The sequence below is a fragment of the Grus americana genome, chromosome 8 (assembly GCF_028858705.1).
Source record: "Grus americana isolate bGruAme1 chromosome 8, bGruAme1.mat, whole genome shotgun sequence".
NCBI lineage: Eukaryota > Metazoa > Chordata > Aves > Gruiformes > Gruidae > Grus > Grus americana.
The window spans coordinates 24,249,830-24,274,230 of NC_072859.1; the positions used below are offsets into that span (position 1 = coordinate 24,249,830).

A 24,401-nucleotide genomic window follows, 5' to 3' on the forward strand; every position below is an offset into this window, starting at 1 on the left:
TGGGATTGCTTTGTGCCCTGTTTCCCTTCCCATTTGTCTATTTTTTTTTTTTATTTCTGTGATCCTGAGGGGAATGGGGGAAGAAAAGAAGTGAGGAGTCCCAATGATCTCCCATTCTGCCTAGGCAGGAGTAAGAGTGTGTCTCATGGGCTAAATGGATGGATTCTGAGCATCACAGGCAAGAGCGTCCTACTAGTTTTTTTGAAAGATTATTTCAAGGCTTAGCATACTTTATGACATTGGTATTTTCCTGGCAGTTATTTATTTCTCTTTCATTTCAGATTTTTCTTTGACTTTTAATGCATGTCCTTCTACCTAATCTCTTCCAATCTGTGCTAATTGATTGAGCACTTGAAATATTTAAGAAAATGAACCCTAGCTATTCACAGTGATTGAATTACTGGCCTGTTTGTTGTTCATCCATCAAACCTCCCACATTTGGGTGGGATGTAACTGCCGTTCCCTTTTTTTGTTGTTGTTGTTTCCTTCTTCTTGGCTCATTTCATTTTCTTATTTCTTTTTTTTTTTTTTAATTTTGTTCCTTTGGAATTCTCATAAAGATTTCTTACGTGAGTATCTAACTTTGGGATTCCTGTGTTAGATGCAGCCTCAGTCGATGAAGAAGATAAAGACTGTAGAACTCAGAATTACTGACTACTTAGATAGAACCAATTCATTACTTGATTTGTTAAGTGTAAACAAAGTCAAAAACTTATGATTGGTGCTTTTAAAAGGGCCAGTTTCCTGAAGCTGGAAGTAATTATGAACCAAACCATGTGGGAAAAGAATGTAAAGCAAAAAATATGAATGGCTGGGCATTGTTTAGATCAGTTTTATACTGTTTGCCCCAACAAGTTCAGTTTCATAAGAAAGAAGTGTTCATGGAAAAACAGTTTTACAGAGAGCGCAAGGGAAAACAGTGACAATGTATTACAGAAAAAGTAGAAGTGTGCAGTAAATACATGGGGTTTTGCTCTGGATGAGGGACGAAGAAAGTACTTTTCTTAGTATCAACAACAAAAATTCAAGCAGCAGATACCTAAGTTTAGAATTGGTACGTCTGGACAACATTCTTGCAAGAATTTCTAAAGAAGCAGCTGAGAACTTTTTGGACTGCTAGAGATTATTCATAAATCTTCAAACACTAGGGGTTCTCCATATTCTTGGCAGAAAGTTGATGTACAAATATTTTTAAAAGCAAAAAGGAATGACTCATAAGCTTTTCAACCTGTTTTTGATTCTGAGCACAATAACATAGTGGCCAATATAAGTTTCCACCAAAAAAAAAAAGGTAATACATATAGTTCCAATTAGTGTGCATATTAAATAGGAAACACTTTTTGTTAGATGGGCTTGTTCTTCAAGTGAACGTCCATGAAGGTGCCTGGTATGCATGAGATTGATTTCTTTCTTGGTATGTTCCTCTTAGGACTGGATTTGCACATTTTGGTTCTTTTAACGAGCCAGACAGGTTGTATAAAACCTGGGATGTCTATAAAGAAAAGGCTCAGTTCTTTTTTTCCCCTCCGTATCTGTAAGGTGGAACACTTAATTTGCTTGTAGTTCTTCACCACAGTAGCATTAGCCTAATTAAATGTATGTTTGTTTGTTCTCCTGGGGTAGATGTGGTTACAGCTAGTTAACTTACAAGTTTATATTAACTGTTGTTTGAGCAAAAATTTTTACAGTTGTGTTCACAGAATGGTAAACTTACTTTAGTAGCAAAATCCAATCCAGGGATTATCTATAAGCTCTTAAATGACATAGGGCCCTCCTGTTGCTCCATTCTCTTGGGAGAACATAGAAAAAAACATGCTTCATGTTTTTCCTTCAGAAAACTGTTCCAAAACTCAGAGATAAATTACTTAGTTTTGGCCTGTTCCTGCACTGGTAAGCTCATTGAGTGTCTAGTTACTGAATATCTTCCTACAACAACCTTCTGGCTCTCTGAATAACTGAGGAAAATTGAATGAATTGGGCTATCTAAGCATAGATCATTCCCAAAACTTCAGTTAAAGAAGTTAGAAATACTTTAAGACTATTAAAGGAATTAGTCTCATTCTAATTTTAATTGGCTATCCAGTTTACTGCAAGGACTAGATGTTCTGTGGGATCATGGGTTTTGATACAGATTTATGTTAAAACACTAGCATCCATCATTGTATTCCTGATAGTGGTCATAATGAACAAAGCACCAGCATACTTTGTGGAAACGGGTGATTCGTTGCTGCCTGTCCTGAATCAAACCACTTGTGAGCTTATCATTAAACTGATGCAGGAGTTGCCTCTGTTGGGAATCCCAAAGGCATGTATGTCATCACCAAGCATCAGGTCTTCTGCACCTGCCTTGCTTGACATAGATCCCTTCTTGCAGGCGAGCACTGTGCCACCTCCAAAGAGAAATCTACTTCCTTTTTGTTTCCTCTTGGAAATGTTTTAGGGAATTCTGATCTGATGGTTGAACGGAAATCAAGTGTATTCCAGCAAGGGAACATTATATATGCCTGCCTCTGATGCATGTCACTTACTCTGAAGAACACTCTTGCTATGGTATCTAGACACAGCTTAGTTATCAGCTTCTCATTTATATTTTTCTGTAGCTGGCTGTGAGGAGGTTTTGTAAATGGGATGTATGGGAAGAGATAGCTTACTCAATCTGCCTCTAAATTTGTCTTCTGCATTGCTTTAATGTGACCAGAGACGTCAAAGCTTTGCTGTCTGTATGTGCTAGGAATGCCATACATAAATTTTAAGAATACGTAGTAGGTCATCAAGGCAGGGAAGAGTTTGGTGGAACACACACATACAGTTTTCTTGCATGCTGGGGACGGAAGTAAAACCAAGACAAACTTTTAACAGCTGGGATTATAATCTATAGGTAAGAAAACAGTATTTCAGGAAAGCAGGAAGCCTTATTGTTGTGCTTGAGAAGAATTGCCTAGCAGAAGAGAGGATGATGACCTGCCAGGTAGTGACATGCTGTAAAACAATGATCCTTAGCTTTCTACAGAGACGACAGGCTAGAGCAACTCAAGGTGAGAGACACAGATGGAACCCTGTTAAATATAATCCAGAGGTGTATTTCATTTTACTTGTCTTATGACTGGGAACCTCACTGTAAGTCTTTCTTAGTAAAAATATTTTTATTTTACTGTTTAAAGTTCTAGGACTGAAGGACAAGGTAAGCTTGGATCAGGTTAATAAACTTAGAATATGCTTTTTCCTTGAGGAAGCATGAAGTTGCTGCTGGTGTCCTTGACAAATCTGCACTGGAGAAGTACTCTAAAGGACCCCAGACCGGAGAAGGGCTGGTGGGAGAGCTGGTGGTGTGTGGTGCCCATCACAATGAACAAAACACAATGAAGGCTACTGTGCGGCAGGAAGGTTACTTACAGCTGCATCTGATGTGCCACGTCAGGGAGGGAGTCATGGAGCAGTTGTTGCTGTAGGACGTTTTTGAGGTTATGGATGTTTAAAATGAATTGTGAGGCTCAGAGGAGGTTTCCTCTAGTTGCTTTTGAGAAAACCAAACAATTAAACATTAACTTTTATGAAATACTTTGTACTCTTATGTTACACAGAAGCCCATGTGATTCTTTCTCAGCTCACAGCGGAAATGAAAACAGGCAGAAATGCTACTCCTGACGCTTGCTGCAGCCCCAGTCCTGCTCTCAGCAGTGAGAATCAGAACCACAAAGGGAAGGACAGAAAACTGTCAGAACATGTATGTGCTGTTTCTTCCTTGTCTGCCATGCAATCTGTTCCAGCTCGTTAAAGAAGGATAAACTGAAAAGCCAACGAACAAAATGGTTTTGATTTGCATATTGAATGTGTTTGGATACTTCTGTTTGATTCCAGACCTTTTAATTCCTGCTTAGAAATATATTCCTCCTGGCTCTTTAAAAGGGCTAATCTTGAAGTCCTGAAAAATGTGAGCAGTGTCCTGTACAGCTGCAAAATGCTGAGTGCTTTCCTTCCACTCCCTTTCATCCTCTTTCAGTGACCCTTTTTTACACCATTGAAGGCAAAAATCCTTAAAGGTGGTTGTGTCATTTGATTGTCTGAGTCAGGGACTCTGATCTGTACAGGACTCAAAGCTGTATTTTATCATCATGGAACTCTAGCTCAGGTGATTTTGTGAAGTGTTGCTATTTTGATGAGTTAACAAGGAAGAGAGGATAGGATTTGTCCTGTTGAAAAGTGAAACCTCTTTCAATGCTCAGTCTTGGAGCTCTCCTTTAGTCTGTACACCAAACATCTTAGAAAACCACTTCAGCATATATTCTTTTGCAGAGCCACGAATAACCTCCTGATGTAGGACTGATGTTCAGTGAGGTCAAGGGTGATTTAAGATGAAGGAAGGGCTGATTAATTGGGCTGTTCTTTGAGACAAACTTTATTCTGTTCTCTGACTAATCATGGTTACATATGGCAGGTTGGATGTTGGTTGGATGGCCTTTTTGGACAAGCAGCTGTTCTTTGAAGTGAAAAAAAAGAAGTTATCTTAGCAGAAGAGCATTCACTAGAACAATGTATGGAGTAAACAGGAGAGTTTTGATCTGGGTGGCTCTGCAGCTGTTCTTACTGTTAAGAGTCCTGGCTATTCTTAATTATTGACCCTAAAGCAGTTTGGATTTTTGTTATTTTCATGAGGGCACGTTTAGTCACAGTATCTGCAAGGGTTCCTCCAGGTCAGGGTTTTGTTCTGTATTTGCAGCAAGGTTTCTGGAGGAAACTGTAAGACTTCAGTGTGGTACTTATTAGATTAATTGATGTCTGTTTGAATTCATTATATCTGTCTCTAATACAGGTCAGTGAAGACAGCTTTTTTTGGACCACTACTTCAGAAAAAAGAGAGAAAAATTCTGAGCCTCATGACTATATACAGCATTTTGTAAAACTACTGTTAAACCACATTCCCCAATTGTGAGGTCACCTCTACGTATCATCTAAAGCAATTTATTCACTGACCAGTGTTTCTTTCCTCTCAGTCCAGGAAAAAACCCCACAACCTTGCCATATCCAGAGTCATCTTTTTCTTTGGTTAAGAGGAGTTAAGTTGTTATTCCTTCTCAGGCTGTTTTCAAAGAAAAGTTTAAAGGACAACCTTTATCACCCTTACCTCTGCAAAGTTATCAAAGAAACTGAAAATGGAGGGTGTTGTGAACTGTTCCTATTAAAGATGCACTGTCAGGTAGCTGAGATTTTTCCAAGTGGGATTTATTCCCCTAAGGTTTGGTCTCTGCCAGTTGCCTGTGCAATAGATCTGCTATTGCAACAGAAAGGGTTGAACTTCTTTTGTGGGAAAATAAAAACGGCCAGATTAAAGATTCACCTGCCCCAATGTATTGTCTCAAAGTGCTCCCTAGAATTGCTTAGGGAAGGAGAAAAATACACGAGTGTGAAGCAATCCTTGCTCCAGTGTCGCTCTCCAGCTTCTGAAGAGAGGAAGTTGGGGATGCTGTTTGACCTCTTAATAGCTTTTGATCCCATTTATACATCTGGCTTCTATAACATACTGATGTAAAGAAATCTACTGATTAACTGCATGTTATATGAAAGAAGTGCTTCCTTCTGTCAGTGTTTTATTGTCTTTAGGATAATTTTGGATGCTGTTCCGATATGGGAAATAGTGACTAATAAATCACTGTTGATCTTTTCCATAGCACTCTGCTGTGCCAGTGTGCTCTCACGCCTGGCTAAATGCTGTGAGTCTCTCTGAAATGAAGTGTTCCATACCCTGGCTGTGTTTTGGCAGTGAAATGAACTACATTTTTCAGAAGGAAGATTTGGGGATTAAAACCTTAGTGTAACTAATTTTCTCATTTGGCATTTAAAACTGCTAAGTGCTGGATTTTGATGTTTAACTCTACTAAACTGTAGGATCCACAGACATAAAACTATAATTTTGGTTATGATGCTTCAGGAATTCTTAGTTGACTTCCCACCCCCCCACCCCCCAGCTGTAGGCTTTGGGGGAGTATCCTTGTTTTCAGATGTACTGATTCCTATGAGTTTGAGCAGGGGATTCCTGGATTCTAATTGAGTTGAATTATTTATTCTCATCTCTTCAGCACTTGTTTGTCTCTCCTGGACCTACACTGCTGGATTCATTACACTACAAATAGAAAAACACTGTTCCTGATCCAAAGAAAGCATTGTCCATTTGTAGATGTAACAGATGAGGGTTAGTGATGAAGACTTAAGGGTTACAGCAACAAAATTATGACATTTCAATTTATCATCTTGCATTCCTTCATTTGGCCAAAAATGGATGTAATAGGTGAGTGTTTTATTTGCCATCAGACTTTTAATTGGCTCACTTTTTATGGCCACTGTGCTAACAGTGAGTTTTGAGAGGTATTTAAATAGAGAATCGCAGCATTTAATTTTTGCAAGTTTTGAGAATTACACGTTCTAATATTAGGGAGCACTATCATTTCTGACTTTGGGGAAAAAGAGTTTATTCAGACATTCTTTAGACAGCTCTTTCAGAAAGCAGTTCAGGTAGGGATCCTAACTGACTGCTGAGAGAGTTTTTAGTGACTACTAAGTGAGGTCTAACACATCCCATCTCCAAAAAATAAGTGACATCCTCCATTAGGTCATCCTTGTCGCTTATCTGTAAAACCAGAATCTTGATACGTATTACTGAGGATGGAAACCAGTAATTTTGGATCTATGGAAAAAACCTAGAATTGTTAAAAGTCCAATAATATACATTCAGGAATTATGTTGATTGTCAGCAAGTTACTTTATCCAAAGATTAATAAATAATCAAAAACTCAGGAAGCAATCATCTTCACATTTTTGATTTTTTTTTTTCTTTGGTAAACAGCTGCCTTCTGTGAAAACAAATTTTCTGTATTTCATGCTTTTTGTTTAGTCTAACAATTGGTATTTCAGCCAGTTGTTTTCTCCTTTCCATATTTCTTTAAAAACACAAACAAACAAACCCTCAAATGGACTGTTTTCTTTAGCCCATATCTGTGTCTACTTGAACACAATCCTGCTTTTTCTCTGTGCTACTAGTCTTAAAGGTAAGATGGAACAGAAACAGAATTTTTTTTTAAAAGGGAAAAGTTTATAAAAAACAAAGGAGAGCAGGAGATCAGGGATGTTACTCAATTCTTGAAGGAGTATGCAGCATGAGGTCACATACAAAATGTGCCATGGACTTTTCTTGGATTTTATCATCTATATCCTTTGAATCTGGTTTTATAAACTCAGCATTTAGTTTCTTTATTTACTTATTTAAAACAAACAAAAACTTTCTCGCTTGAAAACTTCTGATTCTTTTGTCCACAGGGATCCCAACACTTTTTTAGGAGTTCATAAAAGGTTATTAATGGAGAAGCTCCAGGCAGGGTTGTTAGATTCTGTAAACTCTGAGATGGTACAATGATATAGTCCTTTTTGATAGCGAAATCACTTATAGCTGTGTTTCTTAAGATGTTTTTGTATTTAGCACTGTTGACACTAATCTGAAATTCCTTCTTTTGCCCAGTGATCTAATTCCTAGTATGTCGAAGACCAGGAATGGTATTTTGTAAGGAAGTAGGATCCTCGTGCCTTTTTTGTGCGTGGAAACCTCTTTGGTGTGTTTGTGCAAAGATGACATTTCACAAAGGGTGAATGGCGTTGCCAGTGCTAGTGGCCTTCTGCTGTCGGTGCCCCTCTGCCTAGCGTGCGTCTCCCAAAGGCTACCATTGACTTCGCATCGTGTCTTCATTCAGGGCTATGGAGGTGGATCATGGGGTTTGGTGGAATGTCTTTAAAACTTTGTTTTCCTGGGCCAGTTTAATGTAACCTAATCTTCTTCAGCTGGTGTTCTTGAGTAGTCCAAATAAATAAATAAAAGTATGTGTTGATTATCTTCGCTGTGAAGGAATTAATTTCATGAGAAACCACAATTCTTGGTGGAGAAGCAGAACAGGACATTTTTTTTAGTGTGCATCATATCTTTTTAGAAAGAGGGATTTGGGCCCTGTCTCCTCCTATTCGGTCATACAACCTCCTTGAGGAATTTGCTTACATACTGAAGTAACATTTGAAAATATTTACATCTATTTAGCTGGCTATAGTGTGATAGATGCATTTCCTGTGTCTTTCAGTGTAAGCATTCTGTTTTTCCTCTTTCAATCTCCTCATTCCGTTCTTCTGTTTGTTTAGTTTTGTCTCAGCTGGAACTAGAAAAATAGCAAATATCACATGATCAGGCCTTGTAATTCTTTGAACCAAAGTTTGGAAACTTCTAACAGAGCTGTAATCAGAGTTTCTTAAACTTTTGTCTCGGTGTTTCCTAATCCACGCTGCGCTCCTGTTGAATGTGGAGCTCCAGCCACAAACCAAGAGGAGGGTTCATCAGCTCATCTTGTTTCCATAGTGTCTCACACTCAAGGAGATTCCGCCTGTTAAAATGACGCGATACATCATGACTCTACTTATAAAGTCAGATGTGCAAACACAGTTTTTCAGTTCCTTGCTGTTACTGGTGTATGGGAATTGCCTACTATACAGGTGAAGGCTGCTGTGGTGGTTAATGACCTCTGTTGTTAATGACTTCTCTTTCTCTGCAGCAGTAACTGAAGGAGAGTAAAAGACCTGCATCACCAGACCTGCTAAAGGTGTCCTCCCATGCCTTTAAGTGACCTGGTAGCGTTTATTTGCTGTGAGGCTGACAGTCTGTAATGAAGGGGAGAGTTGATGGGGCACTTACTTTCTCACCCGTCTCTTTAATAGAAGCCTTTGCCACTTTGGAAGGGAGGGCTGGTTTGTGGTTTTGTTTCAGGGCTTTTCCCCCTCAATGGGATTTGTTGCTTTACAGGCTTATGAGTATTATGAAAAAGTATATTGAGGACTGGAAACTGTCTATTTTTTAGACTATAAGTCATGTATAAACCAAATACCATGCACTGACCCTTTGATATTAACTAAAATATAAACAAGTGTATACCCTAGCCACTCTGGCTGTGTCTTCATTAGTGTCTTGTTTGGATCAGTCCTGCAATTTTCAAGCAAATCCCATAATTGTTTCTTACTGTATGCTGATTAAGTTCACAAACTGGTTTTGAAATGTAGTCCTGAGCTTATTTGGGGGAAACTAAACTGAAAGCTTTATTCCAGGAGTCTATGAAATGCAACAATATTTAACTGGGGGCATAAGAGTCCAAACTAAAACTTGGTATTTTGGCCAACACCGAGCCATGTATGTATGTGATGGATACATCTGGCCCAGGGAATCTGACTGGAGTCCTGTCTAAAATAAAGTGCCCTGAATGTCAGGGGGTCTCAGCATTAACAGCTTTGATTTAGTGATCTGACCTTTTTTGATCTGCGAAATTACTTGCTAATATTACTTCATTATTATTTCATAAATAATACTATATTTTACATGTCTTTCATTTCATACAAACACTGAGTTTGTATTACTAATTTCTTTTTTTTAAATGGATTTAGATTCCAGTCCCATGAGGATGACATACTGTCCCCAATCAAGACATGATGAAGGAATTAACCATGGTGACGTTTTCATATTTGAGATTAAAGGAAGAGACACATCTGCCAAATGCAAGCAGAAGGAAAAATCTTGTTACGTTTTCTAAATCCTCTGAAAGCGGCTGGATTTTTAACTTATCCAAATTGTGAAATTTTGTTAAGATTGATGTCCACATAGCAGTGTAGAGAAGCACAGAAAATCTTAAGAATTCAGGATGTGTGCTAGTCTCACAGGAGAAAAGTGAGAAAAAAAGCAAGAGTGCATTTTATTTTTAGTGGAATAAGCCAATTACTTCCCTTTAACTTCACCTTCATGCAGGCACTTGTTTAAAAACTGCAGATGTTTACAGTTACTGACAATGAATTGTTTCCCTCACTTATTCTGTATAAATTTATTATCTTACTGGGGTTTCCCTGTACAAAATCTGAGCAAAGTTTAAGGGTGCACAGTGTATCTAATGATATCCTTTCTGCTGTCTCCACTAGCTCTTTAACTACCTCAACCCAACTGATGCTCTCACTGTAATTAGGAGCATGAGAATCAGGAGCTGGAATAGATGTGCTTGGACCTGGAAGATGTAGAGCAGATTTGCACCTTTGTGCCATAGCAGTCACGTCAGCCCTGGTTGCCTTACCGCAACGGCCTTCTGTGTGAGCGGGATATCCTTGGATTCCAGGCACAGCAATGCAGCTAGTGAGATGAGGCTATTTACTAGTAAAGCACTAAGAAAGTAATATTGTTTGGTCTGGTGCATAGTTCTTGACCCATCTGTTGTAAGCAGCATTGAGGATTACAAAACGAAAATCAAAGCTAAGCTCTTGTAATGCCTTGCACCATGTTTTGGTAATTTGTCAGGCAGCCTTTGCAAAGTGTACTTTCAGTAATAGTGCTTCTTCCATTTGGAAATAAGAAACATAATCAAAGAAGCAGCAATACATGCGGCAGTGTAATAAGTACATTGTCATCAGATATGAAGGAGATGTTTATTCATACACTTCAGTTCTGCATACTTTCTTTGTGACAGAACTGTGTACCTACCTACAGCAGTGTAATTTTACAAAGCTGGATTTGTTTGAAAAATGTGTGGTTCTCTATGGGACGCTTCATGCAGGATGTTTGGCAGTCTGATTTATGGAAGAACATGTGAATCTTGCAGAAAAACAACATAAAGCCAATTTATATATCTAAAAGGATGTTAGCTTGGAGAGCTTCACGAGGTAGCAGAATGGTAGACAGCAAGGCTGTATCCAGCCTTACTCTAAATGTTTGGCTTTGAGTTACACCTAATGTAGGCTTATTGTTAAGAGCATGCTGGCAATGACAGTGTGTAATGTGTAATACAAAGAAATCAAAGAAATAAAATGCATCCCTAGATGGATTTAAAATATAGAGAGCCCGTTTCTCGTTTTCTGTAGCCTGCTGGCTCAATACGTGGCTAGAAGAAAGAGATGAGCACATGTTGAACAATACGAGATGGCAGCTACAATTGGCTTAGGAGAATTGTTCTGCCTCTGGCACTCTGGATCATGAACTTCATCACATCCAAGCAATGTTAACAGCCCAACCCCTCAGGCTTTAGCGGCTCTGAGTATCTTTGTGGGTTTTATAATTGACAGCTCCACCGTCAGTATTCGGCTCTGATTGGCATTCTGTGCGACTCAAATGCATGAGGGTTTCAGCCTACTATTCTTTTGCAGAAACACCATGATGGGCATCTGAGTGACATTATAATTTGATAATGAAAGCGCCATTAAATCAGAAGAGAGAAAAATGCCTGTGTTTGTGGCACAAGATATTTTGTGTGACCACTGAGGTCATTTGAGAGGGGCCTGCTGTTGAAATAGTTATACAAGTTTGCCAGCAATGACTCACTACCGTGGTGGCTGTGGATAAATTCCAGTTGCTTTCTACTTGTTTTTGAAGATTTTGGTATTAGGGATTTCTGTATGTTGCTTAAACAGTAAAAATCCACCAACACTTAAGTTTGCTTGATAAAGATTAAGATTTCCCACACTACTTCATATCTGAAATGCTGCAACAAGCTCTGATCTGTACACCCTGCTGTCCCTTTGGACTGTGTCAGAAGGAGATGTATTTTAGCACCATTAAAACCTTGTGTTTTGTCAGCAACAGGCCATTCCTTCCCGTGCCTGTTTTCTAAAGAGATCCTGACTGGAGTCAGAACACAAATCACTCAGTGCAAGCCTTCAGGATTCAAACTTCTAGATGTTCGTGTCTTAGATGCTTTCTCACCTCTCTCATTTAGAGATATGTATTATAGTATGACCTGTGGAAACTGAACTCGTGGGTCTGCGTTGTGCTAGACAATGTTACACTTGTATCTACCTCTCCATATCTATATAATATATTTAGAGAAATCTAAACTTTGCTGTAAATAATTGACAGTGTAAATAGTCAAATGTATTGTTCTGCCATCCTATAGATGAGGAATTGTGATCGTAAAATATTACATGTTTTCACCAAAACTGTGCGGGAAATCTGTGGCAGAATTAGAATCGCGTCCACGTTCTTAAGCTTTTTCTGGTGCTTTCCATCTGCCAAAGATCTTAAGAAATTAAATACTTACAATGACTTTTCTCCAGTTTATTTCCTCTTCCAGCTGTTGAAGGTTTAGAGTTGTTGACTTATAGGAAAAAACCTTTCATTACTTGCCTACGAATAACAAAATGGTGTAGCAAATACTCTCTGCGGTGGTTAACACTTGCAACTTCCACTGAATGTTGAGTACGTAACTGTAAACGCTTCTTTTTTTTGGAAGGAATATTAATAATTCTTATACTGGGACTGACATTAAGGTATCAAATGTTACTTTGAAAGCACAAGTGAGTTACTGTTGTAATGTTTTCGTGAAATGGATGAATGTAAAAATGTTGCAGGTGGTGAACAGGGACACAAGTAAAATGAAATGTTTTTTCCAGATGACTCAGTAGATCTATGGTAAAAGTATGTACTGGACTTAAATATCTTTTCTTGAGTTGCTAATCTTGTTTCTGTACAAAAACTAAATGAAAAAAACCCCACCCAATATTCAGAATTTGGCCCTGAAATCACTACTAGGCAAGCTGAATTAAGGCACATCTCAATAGAACAGCAGCAATGTCATCTGTTCCAAATGCTGAAAGCATCCATCCCTTGATGACAGCCTGTCAGAACTGCTCGGCAGTTTGTTTCAAATGCTTGAAAGGTATCTTCTAAATAATATTCTAAATAATACTTTTCTATAATTTTAACTTCAATCGTGCTTTAGAAAAATAGCCAAAGCAAAGTGCTGTTTGTTTCCTTCTCTTTGAAAGGTTGAAGTCTGAAATGATATCTTGACATTTTTCTTCTGTGAGCTTTACCTTCCTAGGTAGAAAAATCTTTCAGCAAAATTTTAGTGGTATCTCAGATACCTTTAACCCTATCCTTTATTTGTTGTTCTCCTGTGATGCTATATTGCAACTAATAAATACCCATCTGTATTTCCTATTATTCCTCACAGCTGTTTTTGAGAAAAGCTATAAGGAAAAAAGTAACTTGGATGATTGCAGAAGCCATGTCATAGCCAGGAGAGTCCTGACTCTCTACTTATTTTTTCACAGGCCTCCAGAATTGGCATCAAAGTATGCAAATTTCTCTGAGGGAGTGTGCAAGCCTGGTTATGCATCAGCGCTCATGACTGTCATCTTTCCAAAGTAAGTAATTATTTTACTGGGGGTTTTTTCCCCTCTTCCACTGATGACTTCTCATCCTTCAAGGTGGGTGATCTGCAGAGATTGTCTTAAAGTGTCATTACTCTGTCACTTCATTGGTTCAAGGGGAGACCGATGTTGAAATTTTGGGCTGAGTGGGCAGTGGCAATGGCTTAATTGATTTTAGTCTGACTAGGAGTCTGCTCAGAGTTCTTGAATAATAAATTATATTGTCAGTGCATGATACAGATGTGTGGTCAAGCTCACTGCTGGTACCAGATGATGCAATCCTTAGGAAAGTTAGGTCATGAAATGACAGATTAAGTTATCTGGGGTAGTAAAGTGGTCTTTTTTTTTTTTTTTTTTTTTTAATTGGGAGAACAAGGTAAAGCACTCCTCTTTGCAACAGTGTAAGGATCGGTTTGATCCATCGAATGAAAAATGTGACTGAATGGTTATCTCACCTTCTAATATCTAAGCTTCTAATGCACATGGAAAAGATGCTCTAGTGCAGGGATCTTTTTGGCAAATGAGGTTGTGGACTTTTTAAACTAACTGGTAATTTTCTAAAAGATTATCTTCTGTGTAAATTTTGGAACTCTGTTAACATATAAATAAATACTAGAACCGAACATAGATACATTATTGTCCTCTTCTTTCTGAGTGCTTTTAAATCTGTGTTTGTGTACATATTAAATGTAAGTAGTATAGAACAGGAGTATAAGGTACTATAACTGTGGTAAGCAGTCTGAAGCTAAAGCCTTCCTTTCTTCATACAGCTGAAACCTAATTGCCCTTTCCAAGGCATTGGCTGTTGTTACATATTGATTCTGCAAAGATAAACTATATATGCTGAAGAAGGAAGACTGTTTAGTATGATTATTAAGGCCAGAAAAGTACCGTTAATGGTCCCTTATCCTGATTTTGTTTCATGACACAGGACATGATGTTTTCTTCCAGTAAATTCATGCTGTATCACAGACTAGTTAGCTTGATTTAAAGATTTTGATTGATAGAGAATCTGGTAATAATGTGCTACATTATTGCTATGGATAAACTCACTATTGCAAAAATATTAATCTTATTTTAATTTTAAATTTATTTAAGACTTTGGCTTCAAGAAGGAGGTTTTTGTGCCTGGTAGAATTTGAAATGTGATTTATTCTCTCCCTCAGTAGTTACTTGCAGATGGCTGTTCAGTCACCTTCTCCCAGTAGCTAACTGCACTGAACTAATACTATGCAAAGAGGTAATAACTTGTCTTTAGTCTAAGTAGGTGGTTGTTCTCTTGTTCATACATTGAAAAATCATGTTCTAAACACAGTATCTTGCTGGGCATTTATGTTCAGTTGCTTCTCTAATGTGAACCCTAAACCTTACTAAATTTGACATTTTTTTCTAGTATGTCCTGTAGTTCTTTATTAATTGAGTTCAGTGTTGGACATTTCATTATTTTACCTAGGATTGGTATAAGAATGGCTGGTTGGTAGTTCTGCAAAGAATTCCATGCTACGCTTAAGATTCTTTCTCTTCTGAAACTTCTCTTGTACTCAAAGAACAATGCAAAGTTAATATTACCAAGCCACATATCATAAGTTAATATATTTAGAAATTATCTTGCCTGTTGATTTAAGAATTTGAGCTGCATGACTTTTTTTTTATTCTAGCTTTTGTTTTCAGTTGCTCGTATCGTTAGGAAAACATCATCTCTGCGGCTGACATCTTTCAGGCTTGATCTTCACTATAAAATGTGTGGGTTTCTTGGGGTTTTTTATTATTTGGATAAAGTTGTTTTGGCTGTTTTCAAGCATGAATAAAATGAATAAATGTTTTCCCATTCTAAAGGTTCCTGACTTTTTAGTGCAGTTTTAAATGTAAATAGGCAAAATATGATGGAAATAGTTGAGATAGAATAAATATTTTTCAGAGGATGTAACTCTTCTTGGTAAGTGCTTCTTTAACGGTAAAAATGTGAGTTCAGACTTTACCAAGCATAAGCAAGTGCTAGACAAATTAAAGGGCAATGCCCTGAGAAATCGCAAAATGTGGTTGCTGGTAAGGAAAGACTAAATGTTTTGGGGGTTTTTTTATGAGGTCCTCAGTCGATCAGTTCTCATTCTAGCAATGCTTGACACCTTCATCAATAATCCTAGCTGGAAAAAATTCTAGGTTAAGTGTGCAGATTATATGCCTATTGGAGAGTACTAAATAAAGGATTTTAGAGAACAATCTGGATTGCCTGACTTAAATGGCCACAGTCCAACAAAATATATGTTAGTACATTCAATATGAAATAAGACATCTGGGAGGAACAAATGCAGATTATACCTTCAAGATAGAAATACTCTGTCTTGGAAACAGATACAGAGAAAGCTTCACGTAATCTCAACAAAATTTCATAGCTGAAATGCTATTTCAGGTTCATATGTACACACATAAGTTGAGAAATTTTGTGCGTAGCACTGATTTAAAATTAAAACCCCCAACCCCCCCACAATCCAAGACTTCTAGAATAGTATGTCCAGTTTTGATGGTGAAAGTCCGAGAAGCGGGGAGAAATAAGAGATTGAAGGAAAGCCACAAAAATGAACAAGGACTGGCTTAAATAGTAAAGTAAACAAGGCTCCTAGAAATAAGTCATCTTTCTGAAGCAGGAGTTGTATCCAAATGAGGAGAATAGGAAAGAGCATTAACTTTGGCAAGTTAAATATAAACCATAATGAGGTAGGCCAAAAAAATGTTGAGGAACAACTTTATAAAGGCATAAAAAAAAAAAAAAGCGCAGCTTTTTGTCTAACTGTCAAAAGCAGACAGCCTGCCAGAGATGCCGATGGGCTGATAGATGATCATAATATTACATGTGAGCTAAGGGAAGGTAAAGCCATAGCAGAGAAGTTATTTGCATTGCTATTCACGGCAGCACAGTTCCCATGTGGAGCCTTCCTTTCTCGGGGGGAAGCTGGGGGAAGCTGACAGAAGGCTGACGTTTTGGAGCAAATCAACACAATGAATTGCTAGGAAAAGTTCTCACTTTGTGAAGAACTCGGTGGTGAAGTTGCCGAGTTACACACGGTTGTGTATAATCATTGCTTAAATTGGCCTTAGAATGGAAGAATGAAAAGCAGTAAACGTGTCAGGCTTTTCAAGAGGGGCCCATGGAGCATTTGGGAAACTGGAAACTAATAGTGAGCCTGGTTTCTGTAATAGGCATCTTGGTAGAAACTATAAAACAAGAATAAAATTAGTGTTTGTTCACAGGAATAAAGGTGATGGTAGAGAGGAGTCAGGCAGAAGTCCTGCCCTGTAAATCTGCTCATGTAGTTTGAATGGCTAGATGAGCATTTGATAAAAGGTGATTTAACTAATACAATATGTCTGGATTTCTTTAAAAACCAACCAAACAAACAAACAAAAAAACCCCCATAAAACAAAACAAAAAAAAACCAAACCCACAACCAAACACTTGGTGTTTCAAAGACTTTTGGGAAATTAAACTGGTGTAATCCTGTAGTGGTTAGGTAGTGACTAATTAAAGATTGGAAACTGTATGGAAAAAAATAAGAAGGTTGGACAATACAGGGATGTTACCCCTGGAGTCCTCTGGAAATGTGTGCAGGGATCTCTGCTGTTCCAAGCGCTCATAAGTTACCTGGAATGGAGGATGAATAATAAAGTGCTGACAGATTTTTCCAGGTAGCAAGACCAAAAGCTGACTGTGAGGAATGTCAGAGGGTTCTCACAGCACCCAGTGATGGGGCCACACAATAGCAGGCCAAATTCAGTTCTGATAAATGTAAGGCAGTGTTTGTTGAGAAGATTGATCTGACAGCGTATACCTAACGCTGGACTTAGTTATGCCTTGCTGATCAGGAAAGAGATCTTGGAATTATTGTGGATGGTTCTGTAATTTACTGACCAGCGATGGTGAAAAGACTGTGGACCTATTAGGAGATAAATGCAGAAAACCCAAGAATATGTTCTGATACTGTTTAATTACCCCTTGTGCCTCTCTCTTTGATAAAGCATCTAATTCTCTTCAACTAATTTTGAAACAGATCTAGAAGAATTAGGTGTAGGTATATAGTGGTGATAAAGACTAAACAAAAACATGGAGCTATTTCCATGCTCAGAAAGATTGAATAGACCTAGACTTTCCAGTTTGAGGTACAGCAAGCAGAGGGTATTCACAAGTATGTGTAACATGGTGAATGGCATGGAGAAGATGTTTAGGTGATTGCTTCTCTCAGTACAAGATTTGGAGGTATTAAATATAGATATTGTGCACCAGGTTTAAAATAAACAGAGGGAAGTGCTATTTCATGCTATTTCCAGTCACATTTTTCTGAGAATGAGTTCCATAGAGGGCAAAAGATTTTAAAAAAAGAAGAAAAAGATTGACAGTCACGTTCTATTGACTGTAAGGATTCAGGAACAGGCACAGAAACCTCGTAAGTTACAGGAGGCTGGAACCTAAATGGATGTTGAGGGCAGAGTGGAGCTTTATGTACTCCCTGTTTCTTAGGATTTTTTACTGAAATATTGACCAATGGACACAAATATCAAGTATTGGGCTGTTGTGGTTTAATGAAGGAGTTATCTAATTTTTCCACTTTCCAGGACAATACGATTCTGCCTCTTGCAAAACTCCCAACAGTGGATAATGACTCAAAGTGCCTGAAGTTAGGTTACTGGTTTCGGAATGATACAAAGAAAATGACAAGCGTCTTTGGTAAAATGGCATCAGTAGGTCAGTGAATTAGACTACTATGTTCAGTGAATCAGACTATTTTTAGTAGGTCTGAGGTCACCTACAAGTCTGGAGCTAATGCTTTGACCTTCTTGTAGAAGGCACTAACTTGTGTTTGCAGTGGTACTGCAGTCTCCTGCGTGTCTGGCCTTACTGTGGAAACGATGCTGCCTGTGTACAGTTCTTTCTATGCCCTATTCTTTATCAAATGAGAAAGGAGACCTCTGCCCACAATTTGCGGCTGACATGCCAGCCTGGGACAGTTCAGCTACTGACAATTTTCCAACCGCAAGCTCTTGTAAGTTGGCAGCTAATACTAGAAATTAGAGGAGGCGGTGAATAGAGAGGGAATGTCTGCAGCCTGCAGACTTGTGGATCTGTGTTTGGTAAGAGAACATGGGAAAGAAGTATTTAAAGAAAGATGAAGAGTGTCTGAAGGGATTTCAGAGTAAGGGGCAAAGGAGAAGTTCAATATACAAGAAATCTATAGGTGTTGTGACCAAAATAGTGAATTTAACATATGTGATTCAGATACATGACTATTTTTAGCACCAAGGATATGATTGTAAACACCTCTTTCTAGTCAACTGGTGCTAAGAAATAGTCTTACATGAATCACAAGCTTCAAGTCAGTTGAGAAACAAAATCAGTTTAGTTTGGTTTGATTATTCTGGTGCAAACTTTCTAGCTGTTAACAATTGGCATTTTTGTCACAGTTGTCTTTGTTTTCCTTATTTTTCAGTACTGCAGCCTGCTCTCCACTCTGAGGAAAAACAGCTTTCCTGTAAACTCTTCTGGGTTTATATTTTCATGCTGAATTGTTTCTTTGTACATAAAGTTAAAAACTTTTTAAGCTTTCATATCAGCAGAGAATGCATGGCACGGATTTATGCCAGCCATAGACATTTCAGTGGCTTTCAAGTCATTCTTCTGTGGTTTTTTCCTGATGTTCAGTTCCCCCTTGATATTGTAGGTGACAGATTCCTGTGTGTTTCTCCACTTCCTCAGGCCAGTTGTGTATAGCTGGGACAGCTCCAGAAGGCCTTTCTCTAGAGTAAAAAGGGGAGACTCCCATCTCCTTGATACCAGAGCCCGGCAAAAATTTCTTTGCCATTGCTGTTTTGCAGGTATAGTTTCTGCAGCTTTTATACTTTAGGAAAAAACCCAACATTCTTACATGCATTCTTACATGCAAATGGAGGATGGGAGCTTCAGGTGGGACTGGGGCTTTAGCAGGGATCAGGATAATTTAAAAATGTGGTCCCCTCATCCTAAATACTTACCTGCTCGTCTCCATATCCCCTTCCAGGAAGCTATGCCTCTTGTAATAAGCACACAAGAGCATCTTTCCCTTTCACACTTTCCTGCTTTGTAACTTAGGTATTAAAAAAAAATTTTTTTTAAAGAGAATTTTTAACCCTCTGCTTAGAACTGACTTTATTCAAGTTTGGCTGTCTCAGTGCCTCATGAATTACTGCCATACCCAGCATGGGCTTGTGCTGAAGTGACAGGGCATGAGCTCAGTGCTTAGAGCCTGTCAGCAGAGGTGACGGCTGTTTCCTTTGTGATTAACTATTTAAGGAGGAAGCCAAAGGATGGCAGCTTCACGTGGTTCGTGAGACCTCACTGAAGAAATAGGCTGGATAATTAGTTTGCCACTGAGGATTGCTATGGGAATTCAAAACTATTCCCTGACTCTAGCAAGATCCATCTGCTACATATTTTACAGTCTCTTCAGGTACAGTGGGTAGTATCTCTTATTTTTTTTAAGCTATTTAAAATTGTATATATATGCTGAATTAGCTATTGATAGTACGGGGTGTTTGTGGGGTTTTTTTTGGTCTTCTAAATATATGTATAATGTAAAAATACACTGAAGTGGATCATTTTGTTAATTTGAATGTGAAAGTGGCTTGTGTCCAATGAAAGAGTGGACACTGCTTGACGCTCCCACTGAAGTCAGGGTCCCTGTGTCCCAGATGCTGCTGTGAGAAAGACTTTCTGCTTCAAAATGATATTAGTCCTGTTCTAGGAATGGGGAGCACTCAATCCCCTGTCCCTTCTTTGTCTCTTGCTCTGTGCTGTGCATTCAGGAATGGTGTACAACGATGGCAGAGACTGTTTCAGAGCTCAAAGTTACATTTGGTGTCCCAGTAACTGCTGTACTCACAGCTCTGTAAGGAAATTTGTACGTGCCAGTGACTGAAAGGGTGTTTGGGGGTGCTGGAGCACTGACCTGGACTCTTTATCACAACTCCCCTCAGATCCTGTATCTTGCTTGTTCTGCCTATCCCCACAGCAAAGATGAAGGAAATATTTGTTGTTGCATTATTAAGGTTTGAATTTGCAGGGACAAGTTGATGCAGGCGGATTTTCTCCTGGGCAGTACTGAACATCATTAGCTTCCCTCAGTTCCTTGGTTAACTCTGGCTAAAGGAGTTTAGGACTCGTGGGAGGAGGAAGGAGGGATGGAATAGGAATTGATAGTGCCCTTGGTCGGTTAAGCTGTTGGTGTTTCCCATTTCTGCAGGCTGCGCAGTGCCTGGATTGTGCTGGGGGCATTGAAGCATGCCACTGCTCACATTTACCTCCTGTCACCTCCTTACTCTGTGTTTTGTAAAACCTAGGCTAAATAAACATGCGAGCCAAAACATGCACACTCTAACACTCCTCAAATCACTTCTGGTGTCTGGGCAGCACCTCCCCACCCAGAGCTCCGTGGCTTTTCCAGGAATACATCTTCCCATGCGGTCAGCTGCTGGCAAAGGGAGCATTTTGCACCGCTCTACCTTTCCGTCCTTGTGATTTTTATGAAGTAGTGCCTTTTTTCTCTCTTATATATTGGTTCTGGAGTGAAATTTTTTCTCACTTTTTCACCTTTGCGGTTAGTGTGTTGGGTATTATACACAATTTGAAGGCACTTTGAGGATGATTTTTTAAAATATATATTAATGTAGATTTTGAGTGACAGAATTGGGTCACAGAGCATACAACAGGTATAATTCCTATGTTTGTCTTATTGTCACGTGCTCATTGGAGAGACTTAAATCTCTCACACTTCTGCCTGAAGGGGAAAAAGTATGTTATCTCACAAAATATTTTGTCACAGCTGGCTGTACTCTAGTGAACGTACAGGACAGTCTGTTAGGAGACATTTGCTTTTAACGTTCAAACAAGGGTTGCTGTCTGAGCTGTTGTTGCTATTTATAACTGGGGCAATTGGATTGCCCTTCACAACACCGTCACTGCTTTAGCCCCTTACTTCTCCACAACAGTTTTCATGCATGCATTTTTTTTGTAGAGAACAATGATCAGGAATGTAATTCCAGAGATGAGCAGATGAAACTGTACACAGAACTTCACTGCTAGCTCTTCAATTCAGAGCACCAATTAACCAGCTGGAGCTTGTACTTCAAAACAAACTTCAATGGCAACAGCTTATTTCTTCACTTCTAGCAGCCTCTGAAGATGTGCATGCTGCTGCAGTGAGGTTGAAATAGATGTGGCATAATGTAAGAGTAGATTTTTTTTTTTAAAAAAAGCTTGGGTTCTGTGTCTGCCACCCCCTTTTCTACATGGCACTGTTAGCTGCAGGATTCATGCTGCCCCTTGTGCTGCTCCATTACCTGAGTTACTGTAATTGCCTGTGGACAGTGCAATAAACTAAGTAAAATAATTCTTATGTCTAAACATGAGTTTTCCCTCCCTCATCCATCTACTTGTTTTGTGCAAGATTATTTTTAATCCAGATCAGTTCACTGATCCAGTTCAAGGAATTACCAGATCATTATACAAACCCCACCAAGGTTGCAGCTCGGGAATGAAGAACTGAGGTGATGGGACTGCAAAAAACTCTGTAAGCCAGCCTGGGCACCAGGACAGAGGTATGGGGAGCTGTTGCTCAGGAGGGAGGGATCTCGTTTCACCTTCAGTTCATGCAGGTTGTTCTCTCTATCCCATGTTGACTTTTTAACCTTTACAAGAATGTGCAAAGAAGTACATTCTATTCCCGTGTGCTGATCGTGACAGTAGATTCTACATCAGATCCATTTTTGGAGCTGAAATCTTTCATGTTTAACCTCTCTCAAGAGTTTAAAGAAATAAAACCATGTGAATCCATGTGATGTGCAGGCTTTGCGCCTGAAAAGTTTGTCTTAAGATTCCTTTTCGTGACTTCTGAATTAAGTGACACTGTTACATGAAAGCTGGAATATGGGCACATGGACCTTGCTGAGCGTGTGCCTTTCTGGCTTTGAAAAAGGTGCAGAGCATATGCGCTCTCGCTTCAGTATGAGTACGCTGCATCTTATGCCAGAGTGGGAACAGGACAGGGTTTTTTGTTTTGTTTTGCATTCCTTTTGCTTTCCAGAATACTATGTTATTTCTAAATTGTGAACTTTAACCAAAAAAAAAAGAGACAATTTTGCAAATGTACAAATAAATAACTGTATTTGCATGAGCATGATGACTGTAATAGAAACAATAAACTTAATCCCTTCCACCAAATAAGCATATTTTATTGTGCAAGTGCGTTTGGGCTGTGTTGCTGTGGCCCATCTGCTGTAAAGCTACACCAGTAAGAATGTTTAACTTTCAGGAAAAATTTTGCGGAAAAGAATGCTTGAGGATCTAAATGCATTTGAGTGAATGAAAATATCAGTGATCATGAAATGAAACGAATGAAAAATATCAGTGAACATGAAAGTTAAGCAGGGTATGTAATATCACTGCGGTTTTGATATGCATGTCTTGTCTTTTCCTCACATCCCCCTAAGAAAGTGGGTTTGGGTATCTCTCTTTTTATTTAAACTCTGCCTTGAACTCTCTGAAGGTTCATCTTTATCGGTCCAGCCCATCACTGCCCCAGAGCCCCAAGAAGTTCCCTGGTATCTCTGAGGCTCTGTCTGTCACCAGTGATTTCCTCTTGCCGTGGAAAAGCGTGCAGCTTCCCTTAGTTTTCTGAATTGTGTTCAAGAGGGGATAATTGTTCCTTCTGAACTCCCTACTGGTGGTTTTCATCAAGTTTCCTATCTTTGGGGAGATTTCAAGTCAGTTTACTTTCCTCTTCTACCTTTCCCTCCTCCTCTCTTACTGTCACACTTTGTTCTATTATTGAAATATTACAGGAGTGTCAGTGCATGCAAATGCTGTCACTGAGCCAATGTATGTTGGCTAAGAATATTGATGAAAAGAAAGTCTGATAATTTATGCAAGATTATTAGGCCAAATTATAAACAGTCTGGGGAACCCTCCAACTCTACATTAGGCAAATGAAGGTAAAAACTGGAAAGATTAAAAATTCTCTTTGTAGCAACGTGAAAAGTCCCTTGAGAATGTTGTTCAGATAATACCGTAGAAGCTCTGACTCCACTGCAGCGTGAACAGCGTAAGCTCCTTTGGCAATCATTTTCTTGGTACCTTTTACTATAATTCTGAGCTAACTATACAGCAAAATAAAATCCATAAATGAATTGCTAAATACTATAGAAACAATGCTGTGACTGTTGTAATAGTGTCAGGGATCACAGTAGCTTGGTCAAGTTCCTGTAGTTTCCCAAGGACTTTTGCTCACTGGTTCAAGCCAACCCAAATCACTTGTAATTCTGGAAACCAAGGCAAGAGCGTTCCCACATCCTGCAGTGAAGCTGACTGCAATGGGACAGCATGTTTCACTAGTATTACTCACTGTGTTTTTTTAATTCTGATCTATTTTGCTAGATTCTGAAGATCTATGCGTTCAGAAAAAAGTTGTTTGCTTTTTGTGTAATCTGCCATACCTTTAAGGATGATCACATCTTTTTATCTCCTGAAGCACTTCAGGGCTATAGCTTACTCCAGTGTCCAGCTTGTAAACCAGAAAAACCACGTCCAGCTCTCTTAAGAGATGTGTTTCATTGAGATTTTCCTGAAAATCATTGCATCTGCCATGCTAATTTGTTATTCTTCCAAGCTTAAACAACCTATGTAAGCTTCAGAATTGTGTACGCTTCAAATAACATGTCTTGTACTGTTCTTGGAAAAAGAAAATAAAAAAAAAAGATTTTAGAGGCTTATATGGTTTCCCTTTTCAAAATTGATACTTGTCACACCAATTTTGGGATGTTTCTAATCTGTTTATCAGCTGTGCCAGCCTGGGTTCATGTTTACACCAAGGCACACCTAGGAACAGATGTAGAACTGCACTGCTGAAAATGATGTCAGTGTGATAAAGAGATTCCTAGGAATGAAACAGATTAAAATATCTGTGACTTTGTGGGGTCTCAGAGAACCTGAAACCAGAAGAATATATAAATATGCCTGTGCACAAAACCACAATGCTTTACCTATTGCTGTCCTAAATAAAAAAGGTGTGTGTGCATCTGCTTTTACTTTGGGCCTGCCTCTGTTACGGAATCTCTGCTGTCCTCAGTGAAAGGTGATGCTGTATTAGCCACCAGAAGTGTTCGTTTCTGCACTTGGATTT

The 24,401-nt window shown here is 38.8% G+C and overlaps 1 protein-coding gene across 11 annotated transcripts in view; it reads left to right on the forward strand.

Annotated features, from left to right (window-relative positions):
• The window catches only part of ST3GAL3 (ST3 beta-galactoside alpha-2,3-sialyltransferase 3), a 187,506-nt gene that overhangs the window by 61,782 nt on the left and 101,323 nt on the right, over positions 1 to 24,401 (forward strand). For 10 of the 11 annotated variants that reach the window (XM_054833605.1, XM_054833607.1, XM_054833610.1 and 7 more), the window contains one exon: positions 13,102 to 13,194. In XM_054833605.1, coding sequence (XP_054689580.1) covers positions 13,102 to 13,194 — 93 coding nt within the window. Of the gene's footprint in view, positions 1 to 3,581; positions 3,725 to 13,101; positions 13,195 to 24,401 lie in introns of all 11 variants that reach the window. The other variant, XM_054833612.1, reaches the window with a different exon arrangement.